This window comes from Micromys minutus (assembly GCF_963924665.1).
Source record: "Micromys minutus genome assembly, chromosome: 10".
Taxonomy (NCBI): domain Eukaryota; kingdom Metazoa; phylum Chordata; class Mammalia; order Rodentia; family Muridae; genus Micromys; species Micromys minutus.
Genome location: NC_137979.1, coordinates 7,225,163 through 7,239,824, shown reverse-complemented (window position 1 = coordinate 7,239,824; position 14,662 = coordinate 7,225,163). Strand labels below are relative to the sequence as shown.

The 14,662-nt window shown below is 37.1% G+C and overlaps 1 protein-coding gene across 2 annotated transcripts in view; it reads right to left on the bottom strand.

Moving 5' to 3' along the window:
* FNIP1 (folliculin interacting protein 1) overlaps positions 1-14,662 on the bottom strand; it is a 75,895-nt gene that overhangs the window by 3,545 nt on the left and 57,688 nt on the right. For both annotated transcript variants that reach the window (XM_080923207.1, XM_080923208.1), the window contains 5 exons: positions 12,692-12,861; positions 9,895-11,311; positions 8,821-8,989; positions 4,470-4,667; positions 1,037-1,152 (listed from right to left, as the gene is read on the bottom strand). In XM_080923207.1, the coding sequence (XP_080779333.1) occupies positions 1,037-1,152; positions 4,470-4,667; positions 8,821-8,989; positions 9,895-11,311; positions 12,692-12,861 (2,070 nt within the window). The remainder of the gene's footprint in view (positions 1-1,036; positions 1,153-4,469; positions 4,668-8,820; positions 8,990-9,894; positions 11,312-12,691; positions 12,862-14,662) is intronic.

The following is a 14,662-nucleotide window of genomic DNA, read 5'->3' as shown; positions in this document are numbered from 1 at the left end:
ATAAGAAGAAATAGTCAAGCTATATTAACTGCACATTGCACAACAGCATACAGACAGAATATAAACTAATTTCTATTTTTATACATTTAAAAATTCAGTAACAATAAACAATGTCAACAATGTTAATGTTGGGGTTGTAAGCTGAGGAAAAGTTGGTGGGAATTTTATACCAAATATACCATGATCTTGGGTTTATGTACATTATTTTTAAAATTAGTTTGATTTTTAAGGGTATTAATACACATGCACGCATGCGCACACACACACACATTCTTCCATTTCCCAGGAAAATATATTGTTTTTGATTTTTCAAATACTAAAGAGCCATTCTCTAAAACCTTCACTGGAATTTGAACCTTTGGTATAGAACATGAATAGTGTTGAAGTCAGAAATATTTAGAGTCATTCAAATCCTGTTCAGTCCTAATATGTGACAAACAACATGTTAATTTACAAAACTCGCCACTTCCAATTTGGATATTTCTTATACACTACAGAATGACTAAAGAATTGGGCAAGGAATATGATATATAACTCTGGTAGAGTATTAATATGTGTAAGGTTATAAGGATAAATCCCTAGAAAATTTAGACTTTAACTTGGCTTGTCATACACACTGGATTCTAAATGATTGATGCTAATCCCTTTCCTTTTATAGAAATTAAATTTAGAGAAAAAAATCTTTAATTCCTTTTATCATGCACACACAGACCATAGAAAAGCTGATAACACATAATACAATAAGGTAACAATATGCTTGGAAACAACTTCCTTTTCTTCTTCAGTTATCATTTCAGATAAGTGTTACTTTTCAGAGAGTGACTGCAGAGTAGGTCAAGGGCCTATGCATTCATATTAGTGGATAACAGACATCTGCTTTTCCAGGATACAAAGAAACCTAAACACTAACTGTACACAGATTCTAAGGAATCTAAAGAAATCTATAGGAAAAGATACACTATAATAAACAACAGAAAGCAGTCCCAAGGAACATGACAAGAGACAAGAAAAGCCAGAAAAGAAACCACAGACATACCCAAGAACTACTCCTAGCTCCTTCACATGAACACGCATCTGTCCCCTCAGGTACTCAGACAACATTTTGCTCTTGAAGTATAACTCCTGTAACCGGTCTTCAAGGTGCATCACACACTGTTAGGAAAGAACCAAACTCTGTTAGAAAAGCATTCTAATTCTTTTGAGAGTATCAAATTTCTTTCCTTGCTGGGGAGAGGACATGAGGAATAACAACAGAACTTTGCTGACACCCAGCATAGGTCAGGATGGGCTCAGACTCTTGGGTGCTATATTATAAAAGTATCCACCTCCACATCAAAAAAGCGAAATTCAGAGCATCAAGTTTTACACAATTCGATTGATTATTCAAACTCGAATTTATGTTCAGAACAAATTGGGCATGCAGTTTTAACTCAAAATGAACATAAATTTATTCCAGGTCAGTATCAAAGATCTACTCCTACAACACTGTTCTTTTTAAACTGCAATAAAATTTGCCATCTCAACCATTTTAAATGTAAAATTCACCAGCATTCCAGATCTTATCATCAGTATTCATTTACAAGACTATAAAACATACTTTAATTTCAAATCCGAGAAATATATAATATGCTCATATATTGCATACACACATATTCTCTTTCTGGAACAAAAAACAGTTTACAACAGTTCAAAGAATAAATTAGACCTTACTGATTGGGTTTCTAACCTAAAATAGTAAAACTCAAAATACCTACCTATATTTTGTATTTTGTAATTAATGTGTTATATGTTTAGATGATTTTTCACATGATTGGTAATATATATGCCTTAAGGGGAAAATGTGAATTTCAAGTAATAAACACTAAATTTCCTTTCTAATAAAAATGAATTACTGGGATTGGAGAGATGGCTCAGTGGTTAAGAGCACTGACTGCTCGTCCAGAGGTCTTGAGTTCAATTCCCAGCAACCACATGGTGGCTCACAACCATCTGTAATGGGGTCCCATGCCCCCTTCTGGTGTGTCTGAAGACAGCTACAGTGTACTCATATAAATATAATAAATCTTTGGGGGAAAAAAGAAAACAAACTACTAAAAGCGCCTGATAAAAACTTATTTTACTCTAGAAGACACAACTGAGTGGATGTGGAAGCTTGCTGATTGTGTCGTGATATATATCTCATCCATAATTCTCGATTATGCTAAAAATGCCTTCAAGAAAATTTTAGCTACAGACTATGTAGACAATATAATTTATCTATTTATTTATTTATTTTACATTTAGAAATTGGAATGGAATCAGGTATATATCAAGGTAGCCACAAACTTGCTATAAAGTTCAAGATGACCTTGAACTTCTGATTCTCCTGTTTCTGTCACCACCACTCTTGGTTTATGAGGTACCAGGGATCAACCCAGGGCTTTTTGCATGGGAGGCAAGATTCCCTAGCTGGGCTACATCTGCTACCCTAACACAGAACATTTTAAAGTATATACTTGAGTGACATTAAGAACATTTATAATGTAAAACTATAACCACCATCCATTTGAGAATTTCTTTTTATCACAAGCTCTTCACCCAATAATAATTTCTTACTTCCCACCTTCTAGTAACTACTAACTTATAAGAAAGCAAAGATGAAAACCTTCTCATATATATATATATATATATATATATATATATATATATATATATATATATGAGAATTATAAACTGATTTTTTAAACATAACACCCAAAACACAGGCAACAAAAATTTTAGCTCTTAAATATAGGTTTTTCATCCAAGTTGAGCTCAATTTTATATGTAGCATAAATTAAGAATATTTTAAAACAAATATTGCTTTCTTTATTGAAAATACCTTTCCTTGTTGAATGTAGTCTTTACTTAAAACCAATTCTATGAAAAAGTTAAATGTTGGGCTCTTCATTTTCAGTGAATGAAGAGTGTCTGTCTGTACTCTGGCCTTCCTTCTACTTCCACCATGGTTTAACTGTAGCAGCAGCACTCTGTTTCGAAATCAGGAAGTCTGACTTCTCTAATTTTGCTGTTGTTGTTTTCTAAGATAATTCTCACTGTGTAGCTCAGATCTTCTGAGAATTACAGGCATGGGCCACCATGCCTGGCTACGTTTCTTTCAAAATTATTTTGGCTTATTGCATTCTCCTGATGTTCTATATGCCTGGACTAAAAGGGGCTTTCTAAATTTTTAAAGATATTTCTGGTTTTATTTTTAAAATTTATACACACACATACACATACACGTCTGTTTGTCTGCATGTCTGCATGTATACTATACGCACATAGTGCCCACATAGACTGACTCTCAGATGGTGATTATGAGCCACCCCATAGGTAATGGGAGTTGAGCTCAGGACACCTGGTAGAGCAGAGGGACCTGAATCCTTCATCCTCTGTCACTTGTGTAGTCACAACACCTAGCTCAGAACGGCTTCATTTCCTTTTCAGTTCATTCATGGCTAGAATAACAGAATCCTGTATTTATATGTCTTTTCTCCTAAAAAAAAGTCTATCACTTTTTCTCATGAGATGTTTTTTTCTAGATCATGCCATTTGCAAACAGAAATAAAATCTATCTTCCTTTCCAATTTTGAAGGTTTTTTTTTGTTGTTTTTTGGGGGTTTTTTTGTTTGTTTGTTTGTTTTTGTTTTTGTTTTTGTTTTTGCTTAACAATTCTGGTTAGTTCTCAAGTACCATGCTAAGTTAAAGTGTTGAAAACAGGTTTCTTCAGTACTCCTCCTGGGGGAGGGTTCAGTCTTTTAACACTGAGCAGTGCTGTTGGGTGTTTGTTATATGGACACAAGAGCTTTTGAGCCTTTTATTTTATAGTTCTCTTAACAGGAAAAAGAATGAGTCCCTGAAAATGGAAGAAGTACGAAGAGGCTGTCACTGTCACACAGTGGAATTATTCAAAGTCCTGACCTGATGATGGGGTACGAAAAGACATCCTATACAAACCATGAGTACTGTGTGACCACACTACATGTGACCAAAAGTCTGGCTCCTAAAATCAGACAGCACAGATTTAAGAACATCCCTTTCATTCTTAGCTAGCTCACAGATGAATGGCCTAAGCAATAGATTGTCTCATATTCCAGAAATAGAAAAATCCATTATCTGGGTCCAAGTGATGATGGACAGCTGTCTCTCCACTGTACTCTCACAGAGCAGAGACAACAATCTCAGTCTTCTTCCTTAGTGGACCACTAGTCCTATCATGTGAACTAACATCCAAGATCTAAACCAGCTAAATGATCTAGTCTAACCTTCCAAAATATCCCAGCTTTAGATTATGTCTCCACAATGGTTGTGGAGGATAAATACTCATTGGAATGCTTCTTCCTGAAAAACAATGATAAAAGCTAGTAAGAATAGTTGATGTGTGTACATATTTAGACAAGTTCACTTAGCAGAGTAGTCAAAGGCATTCAAACCTTACATATACTTACAAAGTTTGGGGATAAGTTGTGCTTATAAAGCTGAAGAGTGGAATGAAGCAGGTTGGAAACAAGACTAGAAACCAACACCTCCTTTCCCAGTTTATTATCAGTTGCTCGTCTCTGACTGCTGGCCACCTGAACAGTCCATTTATCCATATCAGCTATAATGCAGACAGCTTCTGCTATTGGTTCATCTAACACTGGATGCTGGAAAAAAGAATTCAGTCTATGGTTAGCAAAGTTTTCAAAGGTAATTTAAGTAAAACAAATGAATTAATAAAAAAGCAGAAAAATATATTAAATAGCAGTTATTACCTAAGAACCCTTGGCAGAAAATACAATAATTAATAACAAATACATTAAAATATTTTGTAGAAATTATCACACATTATTTATATCCATTAACAAAAGCTTTGTATCCTTAAATCTAGAATTTAACTTTTCATAATCTTTTTGATCAATTATCCCCAAATGACTATGCCAGACAACAGGAAAAAAACAGTTCTTAGATTTAAAAGGCCAAATTTTTCAAAATACAGAAGACTTTTTCTTTTTGACATAAACTTATTTGTACAAATGGGACAATAGTAAAATTCTGTGCTATCAGCCATGAACAAGCCTCAGAACCATAGGAACCATTCAGTGATGCCATGAAGCACAGTGTTGTCTGTGTGCATTAACTTTTCTATTTGTCAGGGCATGCAGGCAGAACATAGATACAATGTTTAAAGGAGAACAAATCCACAGGCATAGTCCATTCTGAAGAAAAGTCCAGCAGAACCTTGTAGGTTGATGTCTATATGCAGGTGAGGGCTGGCACTAGTTAGGTCAAGGTGATACATGATTGAACGGTAGAGAGTGGGGTGGGGACAAAGTTTTGGTAAAGTGGGAGAGAAGGAGAAGAAAGGGAATCAAGATGGAGACAGCAGAGGAGGATGGTTTAGATCAAGGTGAACTAGATCGATTCTATCTTATCAGGTGGGCAGTTTATATCTTTATTGGCAGTGAATTTATTGTTTGGATGTATTGTGGATTGAGAATTTAACATATAAATTTAATTGCTAAATTACAAGTTTCTGGAGTCGTGATTTACCAGACTGTGGAGGACAGTGTATGAAAGCAATGGTTGCCTGCTCGGAGTGAGAATGCATGGGGGCCCACTGAACGAGTTGAGTGTGTGCCAGGCATGTAACTGCCGCCTAGGGGACTGCACGGCAAAGTAGCAGCCAGGTCCACATGTGCCATGTGGTCCTAAGGGTGCTGGCACTGGTGTGGGATAAAAGGTTACCACATTTTTATTTACCACAACAGAACCTTGAGGCAGGAACTGAAACAGAGACTATAGAGGAATTCTGCTTACTTGCTTGCTTAGCTTGCTTCTTTATACAACTCAAAACCACATGTCACTCAAGTGAGTTAGGCCTTTTCACATTAATCCTTAAGAAAATACACTACAGACTTGTCTACAAGATAATCTAATGGAAATGCAATTTCTCAACTGATGTTCCCTCTTTCTAGATGACTCTAGTTTACATCAAGTTGGCAAAAACAAAACGATTAACTATTTAGTATTCTGACATACTAATAGAACCATAGAGCCCACAGACACCCATCAGAGGTCTGCCATACCAGGACCGCCGAAGTTCACTCCCCTCCCAATATCTACTACAACAAGAATATCCAAGTACAAAACCACCCAGATGGTTAAAGGCCCTCGAAAAAACACGATCAACAAAGGGCAGGGCAATGTGACACCTCTAAAGCACAGCTACTCTACTACAGGAAGCCCTGGATATCCCAACACAACTGAAGCACAAGAGAATTGCCTTAAATCCAATCTTATAGATGACAGAGGCCCTGAAGGAGGAAATGAATAAGAGGAAAATACAATCAAACAGATAGAGGCCTTTAAAGAGGAAACAAATGTTATGGATTTGGTTTATTGCTTGTTTTATGTTAACCGGGTTACCAAATTACACAGGAATTCCCACATCTGCATGTAAAATGTCATGAGTCACTGCCCCAGATGGCTCTAATTGGTAAATAAAGATGCCCATGGCCAATGGCTGGGCAGCGAGACAGAGGTGGGACTTTAGACTTCCTGGGCAAAGAATCATGGGGAGAAGAAGGTTTTAGAGTCACCACGCTGGGGAAGCAGCATGATAAGGCTTGAGAACTGCAGGAGAGAAAGCTATGGCCATGTAAGAATTGGGAAGAAGAACTGGTCCTAGGGGCCCCTCTCCTAACTGGGTCTGAGATAGCAAAGATAAAATATTAGACTTTAGTAAGTAATAATTCAGGAGTATCAGAGGGGAGGTGTTAGCAACGTAGAAGTTTGGGAGTAGCTCATCTCTTGAGCTCCTTAGGGCATATTAAAAATAAGGGTGTGTGTTTGTGTGCGTGTCTTTCTTCCAAGAATCCACAACACTGGGGTGGTAGTGAGAAGTGTGCATGAACCTACTAGGGAGTTAAGAGCAATAACCATACTACCTTTAAAAACAAATAAATTCCTTAAAGACATACAGGAAAATACAATTCAACAGATGAAGAAAATAAATAAAACTGTGCAAGACCGGAAAGTGGAAATAGAGGTAACAGAAGAAACACACACTGAGGGGATTCTGGAGATGGAAAACCTAGGGAAGAGAACAGGAACAACAGATGCAGCATCACCAACAGAACACAGGAGATGGAAGGCAGAATCTCAGACATAGAAGATACAATAGAAGAAATCAATATGTCAAAGAAAATGTTAAATCTAAAAAATTTCTGACACAAAAAAACATCAGGAGATCTGGGATACCAAGAAAAGACTTAACCTAATAATAATAGGAAGAGAAGAAGGTGAAGAGTCCTACCTCAAAAGCCCAGAAAATATTCTCAATAAAATTACAGAAGAAAAATTTCCTAAAGAGATGACTATAAACATACAAGAAACTTATAAAACATCAATTAGACTGGGCTAGACAAAAAAAATCTACACAACACATAATAATTAAAATACAAAATCTACAGAACAACAACAACAAAAAAAAGAATATTAAAAGCAGCAAGGGAAAAAAGCCAGAGAGGAGCATGTTGTTCTCTAAGAGACTCCATCCAGCAGCTGACTCAGAAAGATGCAAATACCCAGAGCCAAACAGTGGATAGAGCTAAGAGACCCTTATAGAAGAAGAGGAGGAAGGATTGTGGGACGGAAGGAAATAGAAACTCCACAGGAGGACCAACAACAGAGCCAACAAACCTAGACCTTTTAAGGCTCTCGAGACTGAACCACCAACCAAAGAGCATACACGGTCTGGACCTAGGTCTCCTCGTATATGTAGAAGAAGTGCAGCTACAGCTTGGCCTTCATGAGGGTCCTGAACAATTGGAACAGGGGCAGGCTCAAAAGCTGTTGCCTATATGTGGGATATGTTCTACTAGCTGGGCTGCCCTGTCTGAACTCACAGGGAAAGGAAGCCTCCCAGAGACTTGAAGTACCAGGGTGGGAGTAATAACTGGGGGGGGGTGGGGGGGGACCAGTTCAGAGAAGAAGTGGAATGAGAAAAAGATTGTGGGGGGGAAAGAGTGTCCAGAAAAGGAACAGTGAGTGGAATGTATGTAAACAAGTAAAAAAAATTAAATTATAAAAAAGTACTTGAGATTAAGAATTAAAATTTTTAGGTTAGTTTGAGCTATACAGCAAGACTATTTCAAATCCAAGTCAAAACAAAATAAACCCCAAACTACCAGCCCAACCAAAATAAGCACACACCACCATCACCTCACAACACCACCAACAACAACAAAACTGATGACTTGGAAAAGAAGGTCATTCCACATCTGAAAAGGGTATCTACCTGCAAAAACCCTATCAATAACACTCCTAATAGTGAAAGACTCGATACTTTCTTCTGTCTCCCTTTCTGTCCATGCATCACTGTACAAATTTGAACCAATATAACCAAGACTGGAATGGAAAATGTAACACTGTTCACTGATGGCGTGAATCATGTGTAAGAACTCCAACAATTAAATATGAAAAACTAACACAACAGTTAAGAGCTAAGAAAAGCTACAGACTAAAAGATCTCACACACAGAACAGTTCTGTTTCTGTATATAAGCAATCATCTGACAGGGAATTAAATACTCTCTTGGAAATCTCAAATTTTTGACAGTATGAGTATCTAAAATATTTTTTATATTTCAAATTTCCATTTGGGAGCTTTCTAGATTCAATGCTTGTCTTCACAATGGTAAATACAATGTTATATGGTCACAGCTTGGCTAAAACTAAAATACCAGCAGGATCAGGGTTGTAACAGAACAGTAACAGTTTGCTTTAAATATACTCAGGATCTATGAAGGTATCTCACCTGCACAGCATGGGACAAATCTGAGACCAGGCACTGACGGAGCCTCTCATCACTTCCAATTCCTTGAAGAACAAAGTCAGGAACATAAGATGAGCAGTAGCCACCTAGCAAGGATCTTCCAAAGTTTGCAATGTTGGGCTGAACAGCACTCACTTCAATCAACTTTGACCTGAAAAAAAAATGACCAAGGAAAAGAAATCTAGTAAGTAATTAACATTTTTTACCAGGGGCAGAAGATGGGGCAGGGAAGGTTATGAACTCTACTAGTCTGTCTTTCCAGTACCCTTGCAGTTTATAAACTATATAAGGAATAAAATTAGCCTTATATAAAAGAATGCCCAAGGACTAAAACAAACAACAAAATACTGTTCTCTCTTGGAGGAGGTCTCAAGAACAACGTGACTCTTTTATACTTTAGGAGGCCATACCTTTCAAATATTTTTAACATGTTCCTAATACAATCAGATTATAAAAACCAGTGTGTAAAACAAAGAAAGTAGCTAAAAATATGAGTCTGTAAGATTTCAAAGCAGAGATATTCTTGAATACTTGACCTCAAATACATTTTTCCTCTTTGTGCAGGCTAAATTTATTATTTATTCCCTACTACCTCAAATATTCTAAGTATCAGGCTTGTCATAGGTCTACTTTGGGAATACATATGTGCCTAATTCACTCCAAAATGTTTTGAAAACTAAGCAAAGGTCAACTTCCTACATTTCACTTCTAATGTCTCTGATGCCTTCACAGGAGTAGGGAATAATCTTTAATTCTCCTTCTGAGTAAAAGAATTTGGCCAGCATAATAACATTAAAAATTATTTTATTAATCATTACTTTGGGTATAGTTGCATGAAGTCAGTGGGCAACCCTTGGAAGTCAGTTCTCTCTTTCCACTGTGGGTTTCAGAAATCAAACTAAGATCATCAGGCCCATATGGCACGTGCTTTTACTGCAGAGGCATCTTGGAGCTGTAACCTCTTTTTAAAGTTAGTTACCCTCATCTCTAGAGACTGCTTAAACCAAAGAAAATAGTACATGCTTCAGCAAGGGCTGAAGTGAACTTTCTACTCACCCAGGAAAAGGTATCTCATCCTCTTCTGCCCAGTCTTCCTGATCCCCTCCACAGTAACTGCCAACTTGTCTCCTTATGTCAGGACCCGTGTCTTCACTTTCACTATCTCCAAGGGCACTATCTGAACTTTCATTTCTTGGAATGTCCCATTCAGTTCCTACAGCATTTTTTTTGTCTGAACTCTCTTTATCCCCATGGGGGACAAGAATGGAGAGAGAATCTCTCTGGTCCTGCTGAGGAAAGCAGGCATTACATGAATCTTGATGAACTGTTTCTATACATTTACAAAGTTCACTTTTCTGTTTGTTATTTTTTGCATACAGTCTTTTTGGGTACTCCAACATACAGCAATACTCTTTACTATCTGTACTTGTTTTAACTGGAACATCATCAATAGTCCTGGTTTCAATTGATTCATCATTAAAATATTCATCAAACAGGCTCATGCTTTCAGGATCTGAATGACTCCAACCAGGAAGCTCACAGGACTCTCTAGAAACCATGTTCTGTGTGCCAGAGTCTCCAGGTTGGTCCTTAGTTATTTTACTTTCTTGATGTTTACCAGTTACTCCTCTATCTTCCTTCAGTGGTTTGCTGTGATGTCTGTTAATCTGATCCACCACAGCTTGACTCCGAAGTTCAGTATCTGAATCAGGTGACATAGAATCTCCAATCAAGAAAGTAACCTTTGTCTGAGCTACGTCACAGGAAAATGCACTGGGCACAGTCTTATCCGGAGGTTTCTTTTCTACAACTATCCCTGTGGGTCTCATCGCTGTGCCTGCATGATTATCTGAATCCAGCAATTCCTTACTCTGCCAGGATTCTTCTGTTGGCTCCAAGCCTGTCTCTGACAACACACATTTGTCTGCTGGAGCAGATCCTGTACAAACAACTGTCTCTAACTTGGTGTCAAGGCAAGTTCTTAATTTATCTCTGTACTGTTGAACATCAACAGCATTTTCTTCTTGGCAGTCAGGAGGAGAAATCTTTTGGCATTCATCTGAAATTCCCAGCAATTCCTTAGAGTTGTCTTGATTATCTTCTCTCTCTGGTTGTGACACATTCTCTGTATTTTGCCCAAGGAGTGGATGACTGCAATATTTACAGTTACAGTTGGGAGTTCTTGTCTCTTCTGACTCTTTAAAGAGCAAGCTGCTTTTGTTTCTATGCATTGTGATTAGCACATACTCTGATTCCTCTATTTCCCCCTTTTCTAAAGTGGTAGTAATCACTGTGCCTGGCATAACAATGGCTTCGTCTTCTCCATTTTCTAAAAGATGTGTTTCTTGAAGTTCAGAGCATCTGATAAAGTAAGTAAGAAAATAAAGCAGTCTCTGGACCAGGTCTTGTCGTTTGCCAACTACTACAGTTCTTGCTAATCGTACAGGAGACCCAATAGCACCATACAAATCTCCTGCAATAAAAAAGATCAGTTAACACACAGCTAAACAGTCTTTCAATCATGAGACTCCTCCTCATACAAGTGTATAATTCACTCTTAAGTACTTTAAAAGATGACTGATTATTCAAGAAAGTAGGATAAGATGAGTTGTTTTAACCAGGGAGAAAGGTGAACAGAGGGGTTTTTTAGATGTGTTTCTAAACAGCTGGGGTGGTTTTAAAACCTCAAAGAGCTAGTTCTCAAAGTCAAACTTAAAAATAAAAATATTCTCTATACAAGGGGTCACACAAGAACTCTTATCTAGGTGAAGTCTGTTAAAAGGAGGCCAAAGTCAAATGTAGAAAGGAAAACCACAGTATTTGCTACAGGTAGAGGAGAGGGACAGCAGGGGCATGAAGTGCAGCAGGAGGAGTTGTGCTTTGTATTTTTTATGGGTCAAATCAAACCTTTAACTCAAGTGCAAAACAAGAACTTATAAATGAAAACAAATACATCAATATATTCTTTTACAAATTTTCAATATACTTACTTAACCTTTACTTTCGTGTAACAAAACAGTCAAATATTTTGAAAGGATGAACATGAATCTTGAATAAATATATGCTATAGACAGAATTGTTATTTTTTTCTCTTGCTAATAAACTGGCTAGAATATCACAACATCATCATTCTAACATAACCCTCCCAATTCTCACAAAACATCCAATGAACTGAAACTGCTTTGGCCGGGTGAGTTTGTCATGGTAGGTCTCACCTAACTCTCCCTACTTCATCTTCCTAAACTTACTCTTTGTATGGCTGTTTTCTAAAGCCCCCACCTAAACTTCAATGCACAACAGTTTAACACTTTAATGGTCAGAGTCCTTACCTATGCACGGCGCTCAGTCTTCTTTATCTCTTCTAGTGTAAAGCTTCTCAGCCAGGTGTACCCAACAGTGCAAAACCTAACTCCCCTTCCATGGCTACTACTCAACCTTCATTTCACATAATTTATTAATTGCATTACCATTATTGAAAAATACATGCTGCCTTAGTATTATGATTATAAATCTTTTGAAACTATGATAAAATTATCCATCTATCTTTACATTCTCTTATGCTCTTTGCACAGAGCCTTAGCTACCACTATGCACTTAAAAAAATCACAGAATTTGAAATTGATTTCATATATCAAAATTAAAGCAGCTACAGTGTGCTCCTACTCTATCCACAGTTCCTTAGCTGTTAGGAATGTGAGCAGGTAGAAGACAACAGGACAGTTTAGCAGACGTGAAAGGGTGAGTATCAGAGAAACGCTCTAGAATAAAATTGAAAAAGAACTGTATTTACTTAGTTTTTGTTTAAAAGTAAGTTTTAAGTTTATCCACAATATATGATGTTCAGACTACATACCAAGTTGTGCCCAAAGAGGGTTATATGGATGAGTCTTTGCCAACATGCCCACGCTCTGAGAGGAATGTTTTTCTAAAAATATTTTTATAGGTGGCTGTCCATTTGGCATGACTGTTGGAACCCAGGCAAGATGATTGGTCAAAACTGCAGTAATAAGAGCTGGCAAGAATCTGAAAACAAAATGTCTCCCGTTACACTCCAATCAACACTCCTGAACTTTAAATACAATGTTTGCTAGAGTAAACAATGAGAATGCCTATTCTAAGGTTACTGAATAGCAGTTATTAAAAAGAAGAGGTGAGAAAAAAAGACAGGTATACCAACCAGGAAAAGAGCCCTTATATTTCTTTGAAGATCAATTCAAACTTTAATACTAAAATACTGACAGGAAAAATTTCAGATCACAATTACAATTTTTTCCCTTACAACTTTATTTAAAAAACAGAGATACACGTACAGATTTTTAAAGGCATTCTGGCATAAAACTATATGAATATATTTTTGTCAGTACTAAATTCTTTTAGAGGTTTGATAGTATGCACTGAAATCTTTCTAGTTGCCATAAGCATAAAGTACGTGTAGAACAGAACGTCACATGGAAACAGAGTTTTCTTGATGTGTATAGATTAAACATAATGATTTTTGAATACCAAAAATTGCCACAAAGCTATATTCTTAGCTCTTGGATTATTAATGATTTAAGGTCCAGGTGTACCACACTCTGAGAGGGTGCTATACACTTATTTTCTTTCCTAAGAAGGACTGAGGCTTTCACTTTTTGGCCTTTGTTTTTCTTGAGCTTCATATGGCCTGTGAGTTGTTTCTGGGGTGTTCAGAGCTTTCTAGGGCTAGTATCTAATTATCAGTGACTACATATTATGTCTGTTCTTTTGTGACTGGGTTACCTCAATCAGAATGATATTATCTAGATGCATCCATTTTCCTAGGAATTTCATAAGGTCATTGTTTCTAATAGCTGAGTAGTACTCCATTGTGTAAATAAATATACCACAATTTTTGTATCCATTCATCTACTGAAGGACATCTGGGTTCTTTCCAGCTTCTGGCTATTATAAATAGGGCTGCAATGAACATTATGGTGCATGTATCTTTGTTGTATGTTGGAATGTCTCTGGGGTAAATGCCCAGTAGGGGAATAACTGGGTCTTCAGGTAGGACTATGTTGTTTTCTGAGGAACCGCCAGACTGATTTCCAGAGTGGTTGTACCAGTTTACAACCCACCAACAGTGGAGGAGTGTTCGTTCCTCTTTCTCCAGATCCTGGCCAGAATCTGCTGTCATCTGAGTTTTTGATCCTAGCCATTCTGACTGGTGTGAGGTGGAATCTCAGGGTTGTCTTGATTTGCATTTCCCTGATGACTAGGGATGTCGAGCACTTCCTTAGATGCTTCTCAGCCATTAGATATTCCTCAATTGAGAATTTTTTGTTTAGCTCTGTACCCCATTTTTAAATAAGATTGTTTGATTCTCTGGTGTCTAACTTCTTGAATTCTTTGAATATATTGGATATTAGACCTCTATCAGATGTGGGGTTGGTAAAGATCTTTTCCCAATCTGTTGGCTGCCATTTTGTTTTCTTGACAGTGTACACATTTTTTAAAAAGCCTTTTACTTAACATATTAATTGTTTTCTGTATTCAATCTGCCCAGCTCACTAATGAATCAATGAATAGTTCTGTAATTTTCAAATTTCCAGGCAGTGGGAAATAAAAGAATAAGAGTATCGAGTAACCGTTATCATTAACTAGGATAAAAACATGTGAATCACCCTGTGTATGCTAAAGGCTTGATAAACAGTAAGATGAAAACTAGGATAAAATGGCCTCCTGTGTCTGACAGCAGGCCCAAGGGTGGCTGCTGTTAGCAGCACAGTCACTCACAGGGAAACAGAATTCTGAGAATGGAATCTGAGTACTTCCTTTTTTAAACTTTATAAAACAAAACTATCAT